Raw genomic sequence first — 26,752 nt, 5'->3', positions numbered from 1 at the left:
AGCTATTTCACCTTTTTTTTGTTAAGTACATAACTCCACATGTGTTCATTCATAGTGTTGATGCCTTCAGTGACAATCTACAATGTAAATAGTCATGGAAATAAAGAAAACACATGGAATGAGGAGGCGTGTCCAAACTTTTGGCCTGTACTGTAAATACAGTGTGAACAATTTTTGTCATGTGGGGCTCTAAATTAAGTTCTGCTTTGGCTCCAATATAAATAGCAGCAACAAACGTTTCTAGTAAACAAAAGCGCTTGTTTGACTTTCGTTCTGTAGCTTCCCAAAGAATTTTTAAAAAAAATGGGGCTTTAGTGTTATTTAGTCTTAGACAAGACAAACAAACAAATCACTGGCTGTATTTAAATCAAAGAGAAAATAAGATACATATCAGATTTGTCTTATGGTGGAGCGACAAGTGCAAAACACACCTTTGCTGTTCAGATGTGTCAATAATTGGAGACAGAGCAGCTTGCAAGAATAAATTGACATCAATAGAAAGTTGTGGTATGAAGAAGTTTTACATTCCATTGTCATTAGTAGACACAGGTGTGTTTGGCTGTTTTTACAAAGGTGTCCTTCCAATAAAAGCCTGCTCCAAATAGCAGTCAAATAAAAAAAAGAGCCCTGCACAGTTTGAGGAAATGTAGATCCAGTGTTGGTAATTTGCCTATTTAAAAAAAAAAGATCCGTATCAGCATTGTAGTGATATTTGTGTGTGCATCCATGAGATGGATTGATACATGTTTCTCATGAGCACACACAGGTTGTTATATATGGAACTGTGCTTGGAGGCCAGTGGTTTCTAAAAATGACTTTTTTCTATCCATGTTTGAATATTTTCTTACATTTTTAATGCCAAGGTGTTAATGATTGAATCAAATATAATGGGGGCATGGAACCAGGTTTGATACTTTTCATGTTTTTCTACTTTGTTAGAGCAAATCATTCATGGTGATAGACAGTGCATGTAGGAACAACACAGACTCTTTCATGTCCTTTATTGTACAAATGTACAGCTGTATAGACTCAACTGCTGTGTGCGTGCGTGTATACTTTGCTCCAGGTGAAGGTAATATGAAAGCGATACATCCTGTATGCACCAGAAACCTGAATGTCTAACATGAGACAATAAACGCAAGTGTGGTCCAGGTGAAAACAATCTTTGGCGTACTGTATGTGATTGTGGTGTCTCCCTTTGTCCGTCAATACTTTCCATTTGGTGACCACAAATACAAATTCTCACTTCGAACATGCCAAATAAAATGATCTTATATGGCTCAACATTGTTTGTTTCCATACACAGCAGAAGAAGAAAAATCTACAGAATAAACATGGTTTACATTTTGAGACATGTTTCTTATTTGGCACAACAAAGAACTTTTTATTATTTTTTTTTTTTTAAATAAAGCAAACAAATTACAAAACAACAATTACAAGATGCATTTCCTGGGGTTGTCCTGGGTTAGTCAGTGCCGAAATACCTTTGTCCAAAATGTGTTGGAGCCACTGGGTGAACTTCTGTGGTCAGTATGGTGATATCTGGGAACTCATTGATTATAGATTTGGCACCTAAAAGAGAGAAACAACACTTTTAAACCTTCATTCTTAGTAAACCAATATTCACTAAAATAATCCACTCTTTACGTGCATTCTTAGTAAGTAGCTATTTACTGAAATAATCCAATTGTTACTTTAAGTAAACAGCTATTTTCTAAATCAATTAACATATTTGTAATTTTAATAAACAGCTATTAACTAAAATAATCCACTCACTCCCCTCATTTTTAGTAAACAGCTATTCACTAAAATAATCCATTCGCTACCTTCATTCTTAATAAACAGCTATTAACTAAAATAATCCACTCACTCCCTTCATTTTTAGTAAACAGCTATTCACTAAAATAATCCACTCGCTCCCTTCATTCTTAGTAAACGGCTATTCACTAAAATAATTAATTCGCTACCTTTCATTCTTAGTAAACGGCTATTCACTAAAATAATGCACTCGCTCCCTTCATTCTTAGTAAACGGCTATTCACTAAAATGATCCATTTGCTACCTTCATTTTTAGTAAACAGCTATTCACTAAAATAATCCACTCTTTACTTGCATTCTTAGTAAGTAGCTATTTACTGAAATAATCCAATTGTTTAAGTAAACAGCTATTTTCTAAAATAATTAACATTTGTAATTTTAATAAACAGCTATTAACTAAAATAATCCACTCACTCCCTTCATTTTTAATAAACAGCTATTAACTAAAATAATCCACTCACTCCCTTCATTTTTAGTAAATAGCTATTCACTAAAATAATCCACTCGCTCCCTTCATTCTTAGTAAACGGCTATTCACTAAAATAATCCACTCGCTACCTTCATTTTTAGTAAACAGCTATTCACTAAAATAATCCACTCGCTCCCTTCATTCTTAGTAAACGGCTATTCACTAAAATAATTAATTTGCTACCTTTCATTCTTAGTAAACGGCTATTCACTAAAATAATGCACTCGCTCCCTTCATTCTTAGTAAACGGCTATTCACTAAAATGATCCATTTGCTACCTTCATTTTTAGTAAACAGCTATTCACTAAAATAATCCACTCTTTACTTGCATTCTTAGTAAGTAGCTATTTACTGAAATAATCCAATTGTTTAAGTAAACAGCTATTTTCTAAAATAATTAACATTTGTAATTTTAATAAACAGCTATTAACTAAAATAATCCACTCACTCCCTTCATTTTTAATAAACAGCTATTAACTAAAATAATCCACTCACTCCCTTCATTTTTAGTAAATAGCTATTCACTAAAATAATCCACTCGCTCCCTTCATTCTTAGTAAACAGCTATTCACTAAAATAATCCACTCGCTACCTTCATTTTTAGTAAACAGCTATTCACTAAAATAATCCACTCTTTACTTGCATTCTTAGTAAGTAGCTATTTACTGAAATAATCCAATTGTTTAAGTAAACAGCTATTTTGTAAAATAATTAACATATTTGTAATTTTAATAAACATATATTAACTAAAATAATCCACTCACTCCCTTCATTTTTAGTAAATAGCTATTCACTAAAATAATCCACTCGCTCCCTTCATTCTTAGTAAACGGCTATTCACTAAAATAATCCATTCGCTACCTTCATTTTTAGTAAACGGCTATTCATTCAAATAATTAATTTGCTACCTTTCAATCTTAGTAAACGGCTATTCACTAAAATAATCCATTCGCTACCTTCATTCTTAGTAAACAGCTATTCACTAAAATAGTCCATTCGCTCCCTTCATTCTTAGTAAACGGCTATTCATTCAAATAATTAACTTGCTACCTTTCATTCTTAGTAAACGGCTATTCACTAAAATAGTCCATTCGCTACCTTCATTCTTAGTAAACGGCTATTCACTAAAATGATCAACTCGCTCCCTTCATTCTTAGTAAACGGCTATTCACTAAAATAATCCACTTTTTATTTCCGTTCTTAGTAAGACAGTTATTTACCAAAACATAATTGTTACTTACTTTCTAAACAGATAGTCACTAAAATAATCCACTTCTTACTTTCGTTTATAATATTCACTCAAATAAATCACGTGCTACTTTCATTCTTAGTAAACATTGCTTTAAATGTCACTTAGATATTGGGTTTCACTATGTAAAAGCGCTTTGAGTCACTAGAGAAAAAGCGCTTCACATGTTTGTCACTCAATGCTAGGGATGATGTTCCAAACCGGTTCTCCCGGTTGTTCGATAAGAAAAGAACCGATTCCATGGACTCCAATCCCTTTTTGAGAACCGGTTCCCGTTATCGAGGCCACTATAGTAAAGAAAAAGAGTTGGTTCTTTATTCGAATCCCGTCCCACAGGAAATGCCCTGTGGCACGTCCCAGGAAATGACGTAGCTCAGTCATCAGGCGGCAGACACAGAAAGCAGCAACAACAATGGACCGAAAAAAACGCCTCAAGGCATGGCTTCATTTGACAAAAAAATACGACGAGGAATCGGCTATCTGCAATTATTGCCAGGCTTGGCTCTCATGTAAGGGGGGAAGTACAACAAGCGTGTTGAAACATGTTCAGGCTGCACATAACCTGAAGGTTAGAGAAAGGTGTCGTGGAGAAGCAGCGAAGAAGCACGCCCCTCTTCAACCTGCAGCGCCAATTCCAGTGATAGTGCTGGTGAGTAACTAATGTTAATTTCCTAATCTGCTCACTCGTAGCCTTTAGGCTAAAATAACGTTACCTCGTATGTCAATCCAGGATTGCAGTAATGTTAGCTAGACTAACGTTACCTAAGCATAGTCAGTGGCTAACGGTAACGTTAACGTTAGCCTTTTTGTATGTGTCTGATAACGTTAACGTTATCTTGTAGCCTACACCAGTGGTCCCCAAACACCGGTCTGTGGATCGATTGGTACCGGGCCGCACAAGAAATTAAAAAATATATATATATATATTTATATATATATATATTTTTTTTTTTTATTAAATCACCATAAAAAACACAAAATACACTTACAATTAGTGCACCAACCCAAAAAACCTCTCTCCCTCCCTCCTTCACATAAAAGGGTTGTTTCTTTCTGTTATTAATATTCTAGTTCCTACATTATATATCAATACAGTCTGCAGGGATACAGTCCGTAAGCACACGATGGTATTTTTTTAATTAAAAAAAAACAAAAAAAATACCATACCATGGGTAACAGTCAATATTTATTTATTTTATTTTATTTTTTTAGTGGGGTAACAGTCAATATTTTTTTATTATAAAATAAAAGTGAGCTTTTGTTAAACCAAATATTGTTTTTTTCCATATACAACAACTGTTTCCCACACATTCATTTATTTGTGGCGGCCCGCCCCGAAAGAATTACGTCCGCCACAAATAGATTTTTTTTTTTTTTTTTGTCCTGTCCAGCTTCTCAGGCATATCATATAGTTGATGTAGATGCCCATATAGGCTGTTCAGATTTACTTTACAAAAGAGAAGTGTAGGATACTTCTCTTGTTGCCTTATTTGTATTTGACCACTACTGTTTTCTGTTTATTTGTTACTGACTGTGGCAGGACACCTCTGCCTCTGTTTCACTTTATGTTGCTGGTAAATAATATGGTTGTAGTAGTAGGCTAAAGTTAAATGATTTAGTATGCACTAATTAAAGGGGCAGAGCTTTAAGAGACATTTTAGCTTTTATATTTTATAAGATATATTTTTTGTAAGAACCACAATTAATATATTTCAGTGAATTTATTGTTTAAATGTGTGTTGTAATTATATTGTAAAATGGATGGACGTTTAAAACAAAACTGTTATTATTAATGAGTAAGTATACATTTTTTTAGCCTTTTTAGAGAAAATCATATTGTAGTAAATTATGCAAATTACTCGATGTCATGGTGACCACGCCCATAGCCACGCCCCCACCGCCACAGGTATCTTGGCAGTTTATGGGAAACACTGAACAACCGATCTGGACTCGATAAGGAATCGGTCCGATAAGAGGATTCGATAATGGGCTCGAACTCGATAATTTCTTATCAAACATCATCACTACTCAATGCAGACCTGATTTAAAAAGAGAGATGAAAGACGGCTTGTCATCCTCCAATAGCGCCATACTTTTCATCAACTGTAGAGGGAGCCAGCACCTTCTCTAAAGCAGACTTTCAATTGACTTCTGCTCATATTAAAAATGCTGGAAAACATATTCATTAGCCACGTTTGACTTGCTTGATAAATGGGCCAAAGTACACGTTAAAAACCTTTTTTTTTTTTTTTTAGCATGGACTGAATGGAGAACTGAACAGCCCATGGAGCAGTGACAAGGTACTGAGTCCACCTCTGAATGTGGTGCACTCTAATGTCCATGTTAACAAAAGTGCCGCGTGGTCAAGCATGCTTCTTGCACTGCAAACTCTGCTGGTTGCAGCCTAGTCGTGCACGTAAATCAACAATCCTGGTGAACATTTTTTGTGACAAATCAATGTTTATCCTCAACCCTAATATATAGATCATGCAAGTTGACATAGAATATTCAGCCCAAGATGGACGTAATCAATTGATTGGACATACAGAACCATACTTGCCAATCTTGAACCTCAGAATTCGGGAGATTGGGGGGCGGGGTTCGGTGGTAGCAGGGTTCTATATTGTAGCGTCCCGGAGGAGTTAGTGCTGCAAGGGGTTCTGGGTATTTGTTCTGTTGTGTTACGGTGCGGATGTTCTCCAGAAATGTGTTTGTCATTCTTGTTTGGTGTGGGTTCACAGTGTGGCGCATATTTGTAACAGTGTTAAAGTTGTTTATACGGCTACCCTCAGTGTGACCTGTATGGTTGTTGACCAAGTATGCTTGCATTCACTTATATGTGTGTGAGAGCCGCATATATTATGTGACTGGGCCGACACGCTGTTTGTATGGAGGAAAAGCGGACGTGACGACAGGTTGTGGAGGTTGGGGCGGTATACCGTATATTTCGGACTATAAGTCGGAGTTTTTTTTCATAGTTTGGCCGGGGGTGCGACTTATACTCAGGAGCGACTTACTTGTGAAATTATTAACACGTTACCGTAAAATATCAAATAATATTATTTAGCTCATTCACGTAAGAGACTAGACGTATAAGATTTCATGGGATTTAGCGATTAAGAGTGACGGATTGTTTGGTAAACGTATAGCATGTTCTATATGTTATAGTTATTTGAATGACTCTTACCATAATATGTTACGTTAAAGGCCTACTGAAAGCCACTACTACCGACCACGCAGTCTGATAGTTTATATATCAATGATGAAATCTTAACATTGCAACACATGCCAATACGGCCGGGTTAACTTATAAAGTGACATTTTAAATTTCCCGCGAAATATTCTGCTGAAAACGTCTCGGTATGATGACGTTTGCGCGTGACGTCACGGATTGTAGCGGACATATTGGGACACCATTGTGGCCAGCTATTAAGTCGTCTGTTTTAATCGCAAAATTCCACAGTATTCTGGACATCTGTGTTGGTGAATCTTTTGCAATTTGTTTAATGGACAATGAAGAAAGCTGTAGGTGGGAAGCGGTGTATTAGCGGCTGGCTGCAGCAACACAACCAGGAGGACTTTGAGTTGGATAGCAGACGCGCTACCGTGAGTACAGCTTTGGCTTCCAAACATTTGATCGCTTGCCTGTACGTGCGTGCCTCTATGTGCATGTCACGTACGTAACTTTGGGGAAATATATGTGCTGTATGAACTTTACAGAGGTGAACGGTACTTTGGGCTGTGGGATTGAGTGTGTTGTGCAGGTGTTTGAGTTATATTGGCGGGTTATATGGACGGGAGGGGGGACATGTTTGTTATGCAGGATTAATTTGTGGCATATTAAATATAAGCCTGGTTGTGTTGTGGCTAATAGTTATACATATTTTGTGTTTATTTACTGTATTAATCATTCCCAGCTGAATATCAGGTCCCACCCGCCTCTCACAGCATCTTCCCTATCTGAATCGCTTCCACTGCCCTCTAGTCCTTCACTCTCACTTTCCCCATCCACAAATCTTTCATCCTCGCTCAAATTAATGGGGTAATCGTCACTTTCTCGGTCCGACTCGCTTTCGCTGCTGGTGGCCATGATTGTAAACAATGTGCAGATGTGAGGCGCTCTTCAACCTGTGACGTCACGCTACTTCCGGTACAGGCAAGGCTTTTTTTTTATCAGCGACCAAAAATTGCGAACTTTATCGTCGATGTTCTCTACTAAATCCTTTCAACAAAAATATGGCAATGTCGCGAAATGATCAAGTATGACACATAGAATGGACCTGCTATCCCCGTTTAAATAAGAACATTTCATTTCAGTAGGCCTTTAACATAGCAGGCACGTTCTCAGTTGGTTATTTATGCCTCATATAACGTACACTTATTCAGCCTGTTGTTCACTATTCTTTATTTATTTTAAATTGCCTTTCAAATGTCTATTCTTGGTGTTGGGTTTTATCAAATAAATTTCCCCAAAAAATGCGACTTATACTCCAGTGTGACTTATGTTTTTTCCCTTCTTTATTATGCATTTTCGGCCAGTGCGACTTATACTCCGGAGCGACTTATAGTCCGAAAAATACAGTATGTTAAGTAGCAGAGTTACGATGCATACCGCTTTCTAACATATGTTTATTTGTGGTAGTCTAAATGTATTGGCAGCAGGCCACCACAAATAAATGTATGTATGGGAAACACTTTTTTTAACGTCATGGATGCCTTATAACAGACACAACCCTTAGCAACACAATTGAGAGACTTTGTTGACTCATAAAGTAAGTGTTGTTTAGAATTAATCATCGGTTGCAGCCACCACACAGCAATGTAGTTACCAGCAGAAGAAAAGCGCCGCCACCTCACGGGGAGATTGGAGGCGGTTTGATTTGTAGTGTGTAAACAAAAAGCAAAGGGAAAAAGGAGCTCATGCAGCTGTGCTGATGTACCGTGAGGTGTGGAGAAGAGGCTGAGGAGGATAATATGTCTGGGCTGGACTCCATGCTCAATCAGCACCTTCACTGCTTCAATCACAGTGTTCCCTGTACCTGCAGAAGGCATGAATGGGCTCAATAAATCATGCAAAACAATCCAAAGTCATTTGTTTACCGGAGCATAACTGATACCGTTTCAAAAAGGTCTTCACTTGTGATCTGTACACTTAACAGGCTGTAACATTTAAAGGAACCTCCAACCTGACTTGGTCACCAGCATATATTATCTGTCTTCACCGAGAGTAGGGAAATGCAAAGATACTATTTTTCCGTCCCTCATTATGCTGCTCTGCAGCTTGGTGGCCATCTCCTAGGCAGGATGTAATTTCCGACGCGAGAACTATAATTATCACAACAGTGAGTGTGACTGAATGATGTGGCAATGTAGGCTCGGTGCTGAAGGTCAACCCGACGGACAATGAATATATGCATGGAATTGTTTGTGCATATGCACTAAATTGCATATTGCCTGACGTGTAGACGCTGCTGATGGAAGATTGAAGTGCTGCCACACTCACTGAGGATGGGGTACATAAGCAGCACTTTTCTTCTGTAAATATCCGGGGGGAACTTGGCGTAGTAGACTTTGGCTTTCTGGGTCTCCTCGTCGCTTTGGATGAGGATTTTGCCGATGCGAATGGAGCGGCAGCAATCCCGCAGACCTTGCTCCATGGCCTCACCTGTGGCAGACACACATTGATGGAAATGCTGTCCTCAACACCTGCAGTGCTTACATACTGTATGTAATAATAGGACTGTAATGTGTCAGGATGTGACTACCGGTAATCTTATTTTCAAGTTTGTTTTATTTTCCGGTCAATTAGGTAATTTGCTTGTATGTCACCCATAGGGTGGCGGTATAGCTCGGTTGGTAGAGCGGCCGTGCCAGCAACTTGAGGGTTGCAGGTTCGATCCCCGCTTCCGCCATCCTAGTCGCTGCCGTCGTGTCCTTGGGCAAGACACTTCACCCACCTGCTCCCAGTGCCACCCACACTGGTTTAAATGTAACTTAGATATTGGGTTTCGCAATGTAAAGCGCTTTGAGTCACTTGAGAAAAAGCGCTATATAAATGTAATTCACTTCACTTCACACTTCACCCATAACAAAAATCTCAGATATAATCATTTTTTTCTTTCAATATTTTACTGCCTGGCGTCCTGTGACCTACATTGGATTGGTTTTAAGTAGAGATGTCCGATAATATCGGTCTGCCGATATTATCGGCCGATAAATGCGTTAAAACGTAATATCGGAAATTATCGGTATCGGTTTTTTTATTATCAGTATCGGTTTTTTTTGGGGGGTTTTTTTTGTTTTTTTTTATTAAATCCACATAAAAAACACAAGATACACTTACAATTAGTGCACCAACCCACCCCATTTACACTCATTCACACAAAAGGGTTGTTTCTTTCTGTTATTAATATTCTGGTTCCTACATTACATATCAATATATATCAATACAGTCTGCAAGGGATAGCATGATTGTGCGTGCTGCTGCTCCACTAATAGTACTAACCTTTAACAATTAATTTTACAAATTTTCATTAATTACTAGTTTCTATGTAACTGTTTTTATATTGTTTTACTTTCTTTTTTATTCAAGAAAATGTTTTTAATTTATTGATCTTATTTTATTTGATTCATTTTTTTAAAAAGTACCTTATCTTCACCATACCTGGTTGTCCAAATTAGGCATAATAATGTGTTAATTCCACGACTGTATATATCGGTTGATATCGGTATCGGTTGATATCGGTAATTAAAGAGTTGGACAATATCGGCATATCGGATATCGGCAAAAAGCCATTATCGGACATCCCTAGTTTTATGTAGAGCTGTCAACCTTGAAGGCCTACTGAAATGCCATTTTCTTATTTAAACGGGGATAGCAGATCCATTCTATGTGTCGTACTTGATCATTTCGCGATATTGCCATATTTTTGCTGAAAGGATTTAGTAGAGAACATCGACGATAAAGTTTTGGTCGCTGATAAAAAAGCCTTGCCTGTGCCGGAAGTAGCGTGACGTCACAGATTGAAAAGCTCCTCACATTTCCCCATTGTTTACACCAGCAGCGAGAGCAATTCGGACCGAGAAAGCGACGATTACCCCATTAATTTGAGCCAGGATGAAAGATTCGTGGATGAGGAACGTGAGAGTGAAGGACTAGAGTGCAGTGCAGGACATATCTTTTTTCGCTCTGACCGTAACTTAGGTACAAGCTGGCTCATTGGATTCCACACTCTCTCCTTTTTCTATTGTGGATCACGGATTTGTATTTTAAACCACCTCGGATACTATATCCTCTTGAAAATGAGAGTTGAGAACGCGAAATGGACATTCACAGTGACTTTTATCTCCACGACAATACATCGGCGAAGCACTTTAGCTAAGGAGCTAACGTGATAGCATCGTGCTTAACTGCATATAGAAACAGACGAAATAAGCCCCTGACTGGAAGGATAGACAGAAGATCAACAATACTACTATTACTATTAAACTCTGGACCTGTAACCACACGGTTAATGCTGTACTGCCTGGCGAAGCCTAGCAATGCTGTTGCTAACGACGCCATTGAAGCTAACTTAGCTACGGGACCTCGACAGAGCTATGCTAAAAACATTAGCTCTCCACCTACGCCAGCTCTCATCTGCTCATCACGACCCGTGCTCACCTGCGTTCCAGCGGTCGAAGGCGCGACGAAGGACTTCACCCGATCATCGATGCGGTCGGCGGCCCGGAGACGGAGGAAGTCAAGGTGAGGACAGCGGCGCGGCGGCGGGCGTTGTAGCTTTCAACGACACCCCGGCCGCCATCAGAGTCGGCAAGAAACATATATTTCCCCAAAGTTACGTACGTGACATGCACATAGCGCCACGCACGTACGGGCAAGCGATCAAATGTTTGGAAGCCAAAGCTGGACTCACGGTAGCGCGTCTGCTATCCAACTCAAAGTCCTCCTGGTTGTGTTGCTGCAGCCAGCCGCTAATACACCGATCCCACCTACAGCTTTCTTCTTTGCAGTCTTCATTGTTAATTGAACAAATTGCAAAAGATTCACCAACAAAGATGTCCAGAATACTGTGGAATTTCGCGATGAAAACAGACGATTTAAGCTGACGACCGTGCTATTCCAAAATGTCTCCTTCAACCCTTGACGTCACGCGCAAACGTCATCATACCTAGACGTCTTCAGCCGGAAGTTTCCCAGGAAATTTAAAATTGCACTTTATAAGTTAACCCGGCCGTATTGGCATGTGTTGCAATGTTAAGATTTCATCATTGATATATAAACTATCAGACTGCGTGGTCGGTAGTAGTGGCTTTCAGTAGGCCTTTAACGCGTTAGTGCATGTGATTAATAAAAATACATTATTGCGTTATCAAACATGAATGAAGATGAATCACTTCCGGGTTAAGGCTTTACTTGCAAAACGCGCGCATTTTTTACGCGGCCTGTGATTGCGAGGACGGGTAGCCACTTTTGTTTCAAAACAGAACTTTGGATAAAATGAAGGCAGCTTGTTGGTATTGCAGCATTTGATGTTCAAACTGATAAACGTTTTTTTTTTTTTTGCAAATAATCATCAACTTTAGAATTTGATGCCAGCAACACGTGACAAAGAAGTTGGGAAAGGTGGCAATAAATACTGATAAAGTTGAGGAATGCTCATCAAACACTTATTTGGAACATCCCACAGGTGAACAGGCAAATTGGGAACAGGTGGGTGCCATGATTGGGTAAAAAAGTAGATTCCATGAAATGCTCAGTCATTCACAAACAAGGATGGGGCGAGGGTCACCACTTTGTCAACAAATGCGTGAGCAAATTGTTGAACAGTTTAAGAAAAACCTTTCTCAACCAGCTATTGCAAGGAATTTAGGGATTTCACCATCTACGCTCCGTAATATCATCAAAGGGTTCAGAGAATCTGGAGAAATCACTGCACGTAAGCAGCTAAGCCCGTGACCTTCCATCCCTCAGGCTGTACTGCATCAACAGGCGACATCAGTGTGTAAAGGATATCACCACATGGGCTAAGGAACACTTCAGAAACCCACTGTCAGCAACTACAGTTGGTCGCTACATCTGTAAGTGCAAGTTAAAATTATCCTATTCAAGGCGAATACCGTTTATCAACAACACCCAGAAACGCCGTCGGCTTCGCTGGGCCTGAGCTCATCTAAGATGGACTGATACAAAGTGGAAAAGTGTTCTGTGGTCTGACGAGTCCACATTTCAAATTGTTTTTGGAAACTGTGGACGTCGTGTCTTCCGGAACAAAGAGGAAAAGAACCATCCGGATTGTTATAGGCGCAAAGTTGAAAAGCCGGCATCTGTGATGGTATGGGGGTGTATTAGTGCCCAAGACATGGGTAACTTACACATCTGTGAAGGCACCGTTAATGCTGAAAGGTACATACAGGTTTTGGAGCAACATATGTTGCCATCCAAGCAATGTTACCATGGACGCCCCTGCTTATTTCAGCAAGACAATGCCAAGCCAAGTGTTACATCAAGGTGGCTTCATAGTAAAAGAGTGCGGGTACTAGACTGGCCTGCCTGTAGTCCAGACCTGTCTCCCATTGAAAATGTGTGGCGCATTATGAAGCCAAAAATACCACAACGGAGACCCCCGGACTGTTGAACAACTTAAGCTGTACATCAAGCAAGAATGGGAAAGAATTCCACCTGAGAAGCTTCAAAAATGTGTCTCCTCAGTTCCCAAACGTTTACTGAGTGTTGTTAAAAGGAAAGGCCATGTAACACAGTGGTGAACATGCCCTTTCCCAACTACTTTGGCACATGTTGCAGTCATGAAATTCTAAGTTAATTATCATTTGCAAAAAAAAAATGAAGTTGGAGTTTGAACATCAAATATGTTGTCTTTGTAGTGCATTCAACTGAATATGGCTTGAAAAGGGTTTGCAAATCATTGTATTCCGTTTATATTTACATCTAACACAATTTCCCAACTCATATGGAAACGGGGTTTGTAGTTTAAACAGTTGTTGAAACAAAAAAGCTTGTTTACCTTTTTCAGATGACAATACCGATCTCTTTTTTTGGTACAATGCGACCCCAGCTCCTTGTGATTACTTACATATGCCCTGCGTTCTCCAGGAAGGAAAATAAATTCACATTTAATCTGTATTTGCGAATTGATGCTTTTGTTTGTGTAGTACAGTTGGTTCATCCTTGCTGTAATTGTGCCTCTGTAAGGTATTGTACCACAGATCAGCTGCGGTGATATGAATGACATCATCTTGCAGGTTTTTGTCTTCACAGATGTTTGATGTCCTGCATGCGGTGGATGCTCGTTTAGCAATATAAAAAGACACTAGATTTGTCGCTAGTAGCCGTTTACAAAAAAAAGCCGCCAAGAGGATTGGCAATACTGTCGGCGCCATCTTGAAGAGTATGTGTTTCACTTTAAGATGGTATTTTAAACTTGGTGTGCGCCGTTGATAAAAACGTTTTTTGCTGCAATACCAACAAGCTGCCTTCATTTTATCCAAAGTTCTGTTTTGAAACAAAAGTGGCTACCCGTCCTCGCAATCGCAGGCCGCGTAACAAATGCGCGCGTTTTCCAAGTAAAGCCTTAACCCGGAAGTGATTAATCTTCATTCATGTTTGATAACGCAATAATGTATTTTTATTAATCACATGCGTTAACGCGTTAAAGGTTCACAGCTCTACTTAAAACCAATCCAATGTAGGTCACAGGATGCCAGGCAGTAAAATATTGAAAGAAAAAAATGATTATATCTGAGATTTGTGTTATAGGTGACATACAAGCAAATTGGTATTACCTAATTGACCGGAAAATAAAACAAACTTGAAAATAAGATTACCGTATTTTCCACACTATAAGGCGCACCTAAAAACCTCCAATTTTCTCAAAAGCTGACAGTGCGCCTTATAATCCGGTGCGCCTTATATATGGACCAATCTTGAGCCACAACAAACCTAAACTTCATTTTTATAAAGTTTAGGTCTCGCAACTATGGTAAGCAGCCGCCAACTTAATTTTCCCCCGTAGAAGAAGAAGTTCTTCTTCTATGGTAAGCACGCGCCGACTTCATTTTCCCCCGTAGAAGAAGAAGCGCTTCTAACCCAAAAATGGCTCCTATTAAGAGACACGCTTACGACGCAGAGTTTAAACTCAAGGCGATCAGTCACGCAGTAGAACACGGGAATAGAGCAGCAGCGAGAGAATTTAACATTAACGAATCAATGGTGCGGAAGTGGAGGAAGCAACAAGATGACCTGCGGCAAGTAAAGAAGAATTTGAGGGATTCGTGGATGAGGAATAACTTCATAAAGTCAGCTTTACATGTTTATTTTGTGTGTTGTGTTGTGTGACATTAACGTTTAAGCAACGTTGAGTTATTGATATTGTTACTGCTCTGCACTATTTGGAGTGTTACTATATTGTGAACGTTTGATTTACGGTAACAGTATCACTGTTTTTTACGTGTTTATTGAATCAGGGAAAAGTTCCCCTCCACTATGTGATATAAATGTTGCACTACATGTTATACCTTGCTGTTGTTAAAAGATAAACAAAACACCACGTCACTGACTTTACCTCGGGGAAAATAATAAAACAGCTGTTTATTCATTCAAATGCAGAGGACAAATTTCACCACATGTAGTGTGTGTGTGTGACAATCATTGGTATCTTTAATCTTTAATTTTGGGAGTGAACAGAGTTGTCAAAACGCTGGTTTGTAATCTATTAATAAAGTTTGACTGACCTATCTGACTGTTTTGTTGACATTCCCTTTAGCAAAGCTCCATCTAATGGATGCATGGGTGCGCCTTATAATCCGGTGCGCCTTATATATGAACAAAGTTTTTAAATATGCCATTCATTGAAGGTGCGCCTTATAGTGCGGAAAATACGGTACTTCCTTTTTCGAGGGCTGTATTTATTTTAATTTTTTTTAATGGAGAAACACTATTATTGTTCTATGGTATTTTCAATATATTGACTGCCTGATGACTCTGCCTCATTAATAACCATTGTCTTGAAATTGAGACTCACTGGTGTGTGAGGGCCAGGATAAACAGCTCTAGAACTAGACTAACCAGAGACTATTTTCTAGGGGTAAAAATACAGTTTTATATTCTGGTTAATACACTAATTCAGTAAGGCCCTAATTCTCCTTTGTAATGTTGCAATGCACACTGTATTCAATGTTATATCTTAAATATATGTGTGATACATATATTTTCCCCTAACAAATTAGTTTATTTTCTTATTTAAATAGTTCACATAATAGGTGCCATGATTAGGAAAAACACACAAAACCTACTATGCTGGTATTTATAGGTGTGTCATGGTGTTTAACTTACCACTCCTCATTATGCTGACGCCGCAGTTGCCTCTCTCAAACTTAACTCCTTCGTACTTGTACCCTTAAGACAATATGGAACAAGAGCAGTCATAAATGAATATGGGCCGCTTTACAGGAGCAGATATTCACTGTCTGTTTTAAAGTGATTCTGACCTGTTGGTGTGGTCACAGTGCACTCTGAGTAGGGCAGTTGATTCAAGCCTTCTTCCACGACCAGTCTGATCTGTGGGGACGGCAACGTTTATTGGCATCTAAAAACATAGCATGTGTTTGATGTTGCGGTCAAAACCTACCAGTCGGTCAGCACAAAACACAAAATCTCCTCTGCTGGTAGTCCTATGAACACACACACATCCATCAGGTTACCAATTTGAGATTATTTGATTCTCTCATAATATTGCAAACTTGCAAGAATTTAACTGCTTTAGTATTATTTCGGAGGTTACAATATATATGTATTGGAGAAATTATGTGCACACACTTTCCAAGTGACAGATTGGATGATATATAAAACACACATATGTCGACGATGTCACTCAATAAATCACTCGTTTGAAGCTGGCATCATATGTAATAATAATTGACTCTTATGTCAGAACACATTCAAGTGGACAACAAAAATATATGAGGTTGCTATCTTGATCTTGAAGATAAAAGGGGAGTGATGAGATATCTTCCAAGGACCAATGCCTTCACAGCCTGATTTCAAATGCAAACAGCACAAGAATAACATCTGTAGTGAAGAGGATACTGTGGGATTTCTCGTGATATGTGATTTGTCCAATGAAAAGCTGTCTTCCCAAAATGGCAGCCATACTGATTAAAATGTTTTATAGGCACAAAACAAGTAAATATTTAAATGTATACAGTTACCCGACCTCGGATATTGATTGATTGATACTTTTATTAGTAGGTTGCACAGTGAAGTACATATTCCGTACAATTGACCACTAAATGGTAACACCCGAATAAGATTTTCAACTTGTTTAAGTCGGGGTCCACTTAAATTGATTCATGATACAGATATATACTATCATATATGCTATCATCATAATACAGTCATCACACAAGATAATCACATTGAATTATTTACATTATTTACAATCAGGGGTGTGGAGGGGGGTGGGGGGGGGGGTAGGATATGGACAGCAAGTAGTGGACATAGAGAGAGAGAGAGAGAGAGAGAGAGAGAGAGAGAGAGAGAGAGAGAGAGAGAGAGAGAGAGAGAGAGAGAGAGAGAGAGAGAGATCAGAAGGCATAAGAAAAAGTATCTGCATTTGATTGTTTACATTTGATTATTAGCAATCCGGGGAGGGTGTTAGTTTAGGGTTGTAGCTGCCTGGAGGTGAACTTTTATTGCGGTTTTGAAGGAGGATAGAGATGCCCTTTCTTATAAGGATAAGCGGAAGAAGATGGATGGATAGATGGACAGTTATTGTGTTTGAAAAAGAAACATGTTTTTTCAAGCATATTCAACCAGTAGTTTGAGGCGGGTTTGGTATAATATATATTTGTAAGATATTTTAAAAAGGTTTTCAATGTCCTCTGTGGTGGAAGTGAGGACATCTACTACCTCACATACAATAATGAAAATGGTTGATGCAGCCAGAAATGCATGTGTAGTGTTTCCCACACATTCATTTATTTGTGGCTGCCACAAAAAAAAAAGTTTTTTTATTTTATTTTATTTTTATTTTATTTATTTATTTTTTGTCCTGTCCAGCTTCTCAGGCAAATCATATAGTTGATGTAGATGCCCATATCGGCTGTTCAGATTTACTTTACAAAAGAGAAGTGTAGGATCAAGATTTTTGGAGCTCTTTGTTCAGTGGATCAGACGTTTGATGAAGCTTTGTGTCTATCTACCACCACTACTGTTTTCTGTTTATTTGTTACTGACTGTGGCAGGACACCTCTGCCTCTGTTTCACTTTATGTTGCTGGTAAATAATATGGTTGTAGTAGTAGGCTAAAGTTAAATTATTTAGTATGCACTAATTAAAGGGGCAGAGCTTTGAGACATTTTCGCTTTTATATTTTATAAGATGTATTTTTTGTAAGAACTACAATAAATATATTTCAGTGAATAACTTATTGTTCAAATCTGTATATAAATATGTACATAAAGTGTTGTAATTATATTGTAAAATGGATGGATGGATGGACGTTTAAAACAAAACTGTTGTTATTAATTAGTAAGTATACATTTTTTGATCCTTTTTAGAGAAAATCAAATCATTGTAGTAAATTATGCAAATTACTCGATGATGTCATGGTGACCACGCCCATAGCCACGCCCCCACCCCCACAGGTATCTTGGCAGTTTATGGGAAACACGGACATCTGTTGTGAAGAGGATACTGTGGGATTTCTCGTGATATGTCCAATGAAAAGCTGTCTTCCCAAAATGGCTGCCATACTGATTAAAATGTTTTATAGGCACAAAACAAGTAAATATTTAAATGTATCCAGTTACCCGACCTCGGATAAGCGGAAGAAGATGGATGGATAGTTATTGTGTTTGAAAAAGAAACGTGTTTTTTCAAGCATATTCAACCAGTAGTTTGAGGCGGGTTTGGTATAATATATATTTGTAAGATATTTTAAAAAGGTTTTCAATGTCCTCTGTGGTGGAAGTGAGGACATCTACTACCTCACATACAATAATGAAAATGGTTGATGCAGACAGAAATGCATGTGTACAGTGTTTCCCACACCTTCATTTATTTATGGCGGCCCGCCACGAAAGAATTCAGGCCGCTACAAAAAAAAAAAGTTTTTTAATTTAATTTGTTCATTTGTTACTGACTGTGGCAGGACACCTCTGCCTCTGTTTCACTTTATGTTGCTGGTAAATAATATGGTTGTAGTAGTAGGCTAAAGTTAAATTATTTAGTATGCACTAATTAAAGGGGCAGAGCTTTAAGAGACATTTTAGCTTTTATATTTTTATAAGATATATTTTTTGTAAGAACCACAATTAATAAATATATTTCAGTGAATAACTTATTGTTCAAATCTGTATATAAATATGTACATAAAGTGTTGTAATTATATTGTAAAATGGATGGATGGATGGACGTTTAAAGCAAAACTGTTATTATTAATTAGTAAGTATACATTTTTTGAGCCTTTTTAGAGAAAATCATATCATTGTAGTAAATTATGCAAATTACTATATGATGTCATGGTGACCACGCCCATAGTCACAGGTATCTTGGCAGTTTATGGGAAACACTGGTGTATAACCACAAATAAAAAAACACTTGTTGCAGTATCATTCATACATAACATCACTGGAAAAAGGGTGGCGATACATTTACAAAATGCCAAAACCAAGAAAAATTCAAGTGAAAGTTGTTGTTTTTCTTTGTGATGTTAATATTGCTGCACAGGCACTTTTGACTGTTTTGCGTTGATTCAAAGTTGAGTTTTTGTCCTCATCAAAACAGTGGAAAATATGATTTATGAAGTAATTTTTTTAGCTCGCACAAGTTATGATTCATCCTTGCAAAGGACATTAAACAAATGCCAAATATTTTCACCAAATGTTTTCCTCGGTTTTCATACACGGTCTCAGTTTTTGTCCAATTAAAGGGGACCTACCGTATTTTTCGGACTATAAGTCTCTAATTATAACACAAAAACTTTCAAATAAAGCACTATTGCAAAAGCCACAACAAAGAACACAATACAATACCATAAAGCCGCAACACAACTGTAAGCCACAAAAGACGCGACCGACACAATGGAAGTGACAGCGGCGCACCGACTTCCAGAACACAGCCAAAGAGGTCATTTCATCAGAAAGAAATACAAGAGATGGATCAAGGAGGCTATGGAAATTAGGAAGCGAGGGACCAACGCCATCAACAGGGATGAGGGGGCATACATGCTTCCGCACACCTGGGACGCTGTCCTTCATCGGCGATGCCAGGTACGTGGAAACTTTATCCATCCATTTTCTACCGCTTGTCCCTCTCGGAGCCTATATCAGCTGCATTTGGGCGGTAGGCGGGGTACACCCTGGACAAGTCGCCACCTCATCGCAGGGCCAACACAGATAGACAGACAACATTCCCACTCACATTCACACACTTGGACCAATTTAGTTTTGCCAATCAACCTATCCCCAGGTGCATGTCTTTGGAGGTGGGAGGAAGCCGGAGTACCCAAAGGGAATCCACACAGTCACGGGGAGAACATGCAAACTCCACACAGAAAGATCCCGAGTCCAGGATCGAACCCAGGACCTTTGTATTGTGAGGCACACCTACTAACCCCTGTTCCACCATGCAAATCTACTGTAAAAATGTTGGTTACTGTAGTTTTATTAAAAATGTCTTGATTGTTGAAAATGTGAGCAGAAAAGTGTTCCCCTTGTTAATTGAACCTAACTGTTGGTTGCACTTTATTCAAATAAGATGTGAATGTATTGGCCAATTATTATTTACTTGCTCATTTGTATCCATAATCCACTTATACATAATTCCCTTACAACAAATAACAGGAATATAGGAAACTTCACTTGTAGGATCCAGTCAGTATTTCACAGTCACGATGGTTGATTTATTTTTTACATAATCTATTTCAACTTACTGAATCGTTTCAGATCGTATCATTCTAAAATAATTATATCCTCCCTGAACCGTATCGGCATTCATAAATTCTGAATTTAATTGCTAGTGTTCTGTTAAAGAATGGTGACCAATACCACCTCTTGCCCTAAGTCTGCTGGGATAGGCTCCAGCTCAACTTGCGGCCTTAGTGGAAAGAGGTATACATTATATATGTGACTAATTATTAAGTAATGATTAAATAGGAAGACACATTCCTAGTTGTATGTGTTTGTGTCTCAGGAGTAGATTTTCCATTATAGTGTATTCCAATGTTTTTCAACCTTTTCTCAGCCAAGGCACATTTTTTTCATTGAAAAAATCCCGAGGCACACCACCAGCGGGAAACAAACAATGAAACTCAGCAGCCGATATTGACAGTAAAAAGTCATTCTCGCAGTTGTTGGATATGAATTCAAACCATAACCAACCATGCATATCTATAGCTCTTGTCTCAAAGTAGGTGTACTGTCACGACCTGTCACATCACGCAGTGACTTATTTTGAGTTTTTTGGTGTTTTCCTGTGTTTAGTGTTTTAGTTCTTATCTTGCGCTTCTATTTTGGTGTTGATTGTCATGTACGAATGTACTTTGTGGACACTGTCTGCTCCACACGCTGTAAGTCTTTGCTGTCGTCCAGCATTCTGTTTTTGTTTACTTTTCAGCCAGCTCAGTTTTACTTTGGTTTTGCTTAGCCCTCCCTAAGCTTCAATGCCTTTTGTTTATTTTTGGTTTAAGCATTAGATACCTTTTTACCTGCACGCTGCCTCCCACTGTCGTCTGCATATTGTGATCACGACAAACCATGTTCCCGACATCTACAAAGCAATTAGCTACCTGCTGCCACCTACTGATATGGAAGAGTATTACACAGTTACTCTGCCGAGCTCTTGACAGCACAGACAATAATTACTGGTTTTGTAGGGCTGGGCCATATGGACGATAAAGTATATCTCGATATATTTTTACTTAAACTCGATATTCGATATATATCTTGATATAATTTTTAGTGAAAGTATACATAATAAGATATTCATTTTTGAGCGATATTCAGTAAAATTGAAGTGAATGACAACTGTTCTGTAAACAGTCAGTGGCATTTTTATTATTATTTTATATCGGGACGGCATAGCTCGGTTGGTAGAGTGGCCGTGCCTGCAACTTGAGGGTTCCAGGTTCGATCCTCACTTCTGCCAACCTAGTCACCGCCGTTGTGTCTTTGGGCAAGACACTTTACCCACCTGCTCCCAGTGCCACCCACTCTGGTTTAAAACTGTAACTTAGATATTGGGTTTCACAATGTAAAGCGCCTTAAGTCACTAGAGAAAAGCGCTATATAAATATAATTCACTTCACCATTAAAACCCAGTTAGTCAAGATGGGTATTAACAGCACAGAAAATAAACTGTTTAAGTAGCACAGAATTACATAACATAAATAATATAGAAAAATATTATTTCTACTTAAAATAAATAACATAGCAGTGCAAATAATACAACAATGTATCAAACTCAGATTTTAAAAAATACATTTGCAGGCATGCACTTTGTGATTTCCCTTCCTGGTTCGATGACCCGCCCTATCTTGCCTCTGATTGGCCTGTCCCTATCCAATCGTGACTCGTTATAGTAAACAACCAAGGTACAAGCACATCTTGGAAGGAGGAAGGGGAGGGGTTTAGTAGCCCATGCGGGGGAGTACAAGCATAGACATCTTATAAGTAGACGCAGCATCGACCGCTACTGCCTACTGGCGCTGACGAAACGCGGGGCTGCCATCTTGGAGTGGTGATCGGCTCCGCTCAGTGCAATGCATTTGGCAGAAGCAATGAACTGTCAGCGCATTTAATTCATCTTACCTCACTGAATACCACGCGTTTTTTTGTCATAAGTGTAACTATGATAAAGGACACATGTTTTGGCGTGTTTTAAATTATTCATAGTTTGCTTAACAGTAATAGAATATTGTTATATGCGATAAGTGATCAGACTTCCAAGATCAAAACTAGGAATGTAATCCCAGAGAAGGGGGAAAAAAAGAGTCAGCTATTCTTAAAATGAAGAAACAATATGACTAGGTTATATATACATGCGTATATCCTACATAAACAATGTATGAATACATTAGATATCTATATGTTTTAGGGACCTATAGACTGTATCTCTGTTGCTGCAGCAGCAGAGAGTTTATTCTGTCTTGACACTTTGTATTGATATTTTGTATTACATTCTTCCCTTAAATGATCATGTTTACAGTGATTGTTTTATATGTATTTTTTATGCATGTCACTTTGGATAAAAGCGTCTGCCAAATACTTAAACATAAACATATATAAACACCTGAAAGTCTTTATATCAGCTAAAATCTTATCTTTAAATGTAATTAATTTCATTGACAAGCTATTCTATTATGGTCATACTCTTGTTTGCTAGCGGCTACGATTTCAGTACTATTGAAGATCTTAGCTCTTTCTCAACTCTGTGGTAATATTATTTTCACAAAATACAACCAATAGCACGTTAATGTTAAATCTCACTTGTGAAAAGTAATCCCCCGATTGCTATTTTCAACAGTCCGCTCATTTGAGCAGGAAAGCGCTGAACACATCTTTGTTTTCTACCTGTCAACTGTCAGTTTAGGCTGCTCGCCGGCTCCTCGTCACCACTTCAAGATGGCGGCCGAATTTCTCGCGTCTACTTATAAGATGTCTATGAGAATAAGGAACACAACAAATAAGCGGCGTTTGGTCATTTTAACGTGAAATAAATTATATTATGATATTTTCTTGATTCATATTTGTTTGAAAATATATTGATATATCTTACAAACTCGACATATTGCCCAGCCCTATTGGTTTGCAAACAAATATTATTTACCCAATTAGGTGAAATTTTACATAATTTCCCACGGCACACCAAACATTGATTGATTGATTGATTGAAAATGTTATTAGTAGATTGCACAGTACAGTACATATTCCGTACAATTGACCACTAAATGGTAACACCCGAATAAGTTTTTCAACTTGTTTACCTCGTAATTAATTCATGGTACAAATATATACTATCATCATAATACAGTCATCACACAAGTTAATCATCAGAGTATATACATTGAATTATTTACATTATTTACAATCCGGGGGGTGGGATGAGGAGGGTTTGGTTGATATCAGCACTTCAGTCATCAACAATTGCATCATCAGAGAAATGGACATTGAAACAGTGTAGGTCTGACTTGGTAGGATATGTACAGCGAGCAGAGAACATAGCGAGTTCAGATAGCATAAGAACAAATATGTACATTAGAAATACATTTGATTATTTACATTTGGTTATTTACAATCCGGGGAGGTGGGATGTGGAAGGGGGAGGGTGTTAGTCAAAGGTTGAAGTTGACTGGAGGTGTTGTTTTAGTGCGGTTTTGAAGGAGGATAGAGATGCACTTTCTTTTACACCTATTGGGAGTGCATTCCATATTGATGTGGCATAGAAGGAGAATGAGTTTAGACCTTTGTTAGATCGGAAACTGGGTTTAACGTGGTTTGTGGAGCTCACCCTGGTGTTGTGGTTATGGCGGTCATTTACGTTATGGAAGTAGTTTGACATGTACTTCGGTATCAGGGAGGTGTAGCGGATTTTATAGACTAGGCTCAGTGCAAGTTGTTTTAGTCTGTCCTCCACCCTGAGCCAGCCCACTTTGGAGAAGTGGGTAGGAGTGAGGTGTGATCTGAGGTGGAGGTCTAGAACATACTTGCCAACCGGGAGACTCCCGGAATTCAGCGCCTCTCCCGATAACCTCCCGGAAGAAATGTTCTCCCGATAAACTCCCGGAATTCAGCCGGAGCTGGAGGCCACGGCCCCTCCAGCTCAATGCGGACCTGAGTGGGGACAGCGGCGACAGTCTGTTTTCACGTCCGCTTTCCCAATCACGTTACAACTGTAGAATGACCGAGGGCGAGTTCTTGGTTTCTTATGTGGGTTTATTGTTAGGCAGTTTCATTAACGTCCTCCCAGCGCGGGTAACAACACACAACAACAGCAGTCACGTTTTCGTCTACCGTAAAGCAGTTAATCTGCCGTAAACAGCAATGTGGTGACACTCTTAAACAGGACAATACTGCCATCTACTGGATAGCCTCTGGAACACTGAAATTCAAGTATTTCTTTTATTTATATGTATAATAAAATAAATTATATATATATATATATATATATATATATATATATATATATATATATATATATATATATATATATATATATAACTAGAATTCACTGAAAGTCAAGTATTTTATACATATATATATATGAAATGTATATGAAATACTCGAGTTGGTGAATTGATGTGTGGGGGGGTTTGGTGGTAGCGGGGGTGTATAATCTAGACCGGAAGAGTCAGGGCTGCATGGGATTCTGGGTATTTGTTGTGTTGTGTTTATGTTGTGTTACGGTGCGGATGTTCTCCAGAAATGTGTTTTTCATTCTTTTTTGGTGTGGGTTCACAGTGTGGCGCATATTTGTAACATAACAGTATTAAAGTTGTTTTATACGTCTACCGTCAGTGTAAACTGTGTGGCTGATGACTAAGTATGCTTTGCTGTCTCCTGCGTGTGCAAGTAAAAGCTACATACAACATGTGGCCGGGCAGGCATGCTGTTTGTAAATGCTATAGAGGACAATTATTGCAGCGCAATTAGGGCACGCCCTTAATATAGTAATTAGAGTGTAAATAGGATTATATTTGCCCTGGGAGTTTTCTAGGAGAGGCACTGAGATCCATAAATCTCCTGGGAAAATCGGGGGGTCGGCAAGTATGCAGCTGGTCAAAGAGCCGCATGCGGCTCCGGAGCCGCGGGTTGCCGACCCCTGGTCTAGAAGTAATCTGACTAGCTTGTTCTGGGATGTTTGGAGTCTAGATTTGAGGGTTTTGGAGGTGCTGGGGTATCAGGAGGTGAAACAATATCTCACTGTACACTAATTATTGAATACGCTGTATTCAATCATTTCATTTTATTTTTTAACTATGGCTAAACATGTGTTGGACGGCAGTGTAAGAGGCGACAACAAAGCAGTGACTCACTTGTCTCTAATTATTGTCTGTAGTTCTCGGATCTGGTCGTTGAGAGGAAGCAGTTTAAGTTGCGGCCCCAGCGGCTCTTGGTTTAGTGGCGGTCTGCTGCTGTCAGCATCACTTAGCTCTGTAGCCACATTGCTGCTCGCAAAGCGGACTTGCTTCATGGGGTGCTCCTGGCCGGTGTTGACATTGTTCACTTGCTGATTGTGGCATGGCATCCTGAGTCAAGTGAAGTGAGTGTAGTTTTCTTCCGGAAGTGGCGACCCACTTTTATGCAGCCGTTAGACAACGTGTTCTACCTTAATCTGAGTCCTGTCTTTTCAAAGGAAAAACCCCCAGTTAATCCGACTGTAACGTTTATGCCACACACGCAAACCTATAAAGTCGTTGAAAATGTCAAAATAGAGCCAATTCGCTGAAAAACCACGGTGTGTAGCATAAACACTCGGTTAGCTTGCTTCCTTTGACATTAGTGACAGTGGTGACCGGAAATGACGTCGTCGCTACATAACCGGCGTGCGCACAAACCCCGCCTACTCTGTCCTCCCGACATGGCGCTGTCACGCCAAATTTCTTCCCTCTACAGAAACCTTCCCTCCCCCATTTCCTTCCGTGGTCATGTTTCCTCTTACGTCATTGACAGCGATCGATAGCACTTCGGCTTTGACTGCCCGTCGCTGGAAGGATACTCCGTCTTTGACAGCTGCTGGAATCTGAAGAAATCGGTTATAGTTTTTTTTTTGTACAGGCGCGAAACAGGACAGTGGTTAAGGACCCCCGGCAACTTTGTGATTTTATTGGACGCAGCCCCGGAAGTAAATGGGGGAGGGAAGGTTTTTGTAGAGGAAATAAATTTGGCGTGACAGCGCCTATGTTGGCGCCGCTAAAATGCGGCTTTCACGTCCAGAGTCGAAAACTGGCACTTCTCCTTTAAAGGACGAGCTCATACCACATTTGTTCAAAATGTACTGTAACAAACAGTTCAGGGTGTCCCAAGTTAACAGAGAGTGTGAGGTAAGGAGGAGGAGTTTTGTCCTTCCAGAGTTGCCGTAGGGCTGTGACGTAGGGTGTGTGAAGTTTACGTTAAAGAAGCGGTGGCTACCGAACCTGCTCTAATGTCTCCGGTTTATTATTTTATTAGATAAGTACACTGTATAGGCCAGGGGTTAA

The 26,752-nt window shown here is 39.0% G+C and overlaps 1 protein-coding gene across 1 annotated transcript; it reads right to left on the bottom strand.

The window, feature by feature from the left end:
• Window positions 1-699: 699 nt before the first annotated feature.
• uprt (uracil phosphoribosyltransferase (FUR1) homolog (S. cerevisiae)) lies at window positions 700-26,093 on the bottom strand. Its single transcript, XM_062045845.1, has 7 exons — window positions 25,589-26,093; window positions 16,184-16,226; window positions 16,044-16,113; window positions 15,889-15,951; window positions 9,040-9,201; window positions 8,477-8,575; window positions 700-1,572 (listed from the first exon to the last, which is right to left on the bottom strand). Exons 1-7 carry the CDS (start codon window positions 25,798-25,800, stop codon window positions 1,466-1,468), a joined length of 756 nt encoding a protein of 251 aa, XP_061901829.1. The 5' UTR covers window positions 25,801-26,093; the 3' UTR covers window positions 700-1,465.
• Window positions 26,094-26,752: the final 659 nt, after the last annotated feature.

Source organism: Entelurus aequoreus, linkage group LG04, assembly GCF_033978785.1.
Source record: "Entelurus aequoreus isolate RoL-2023_Sb linkage group LG04, RoL_Eaeq_v1.1, whole genome shotgun sequence".
NCBI classification, from domain to species: Eukaryota; Metazoa; Chordata; class Actinopteri; order Syngnathiformes; family Syngnathidae; genus Entelurus; species Entelurus aequoreus.
The sequence above is the reverse complement of the archived record's forward strand: the minus strand, read 5'-3'. Positions and strand labels throughout refer to the sequence as shown.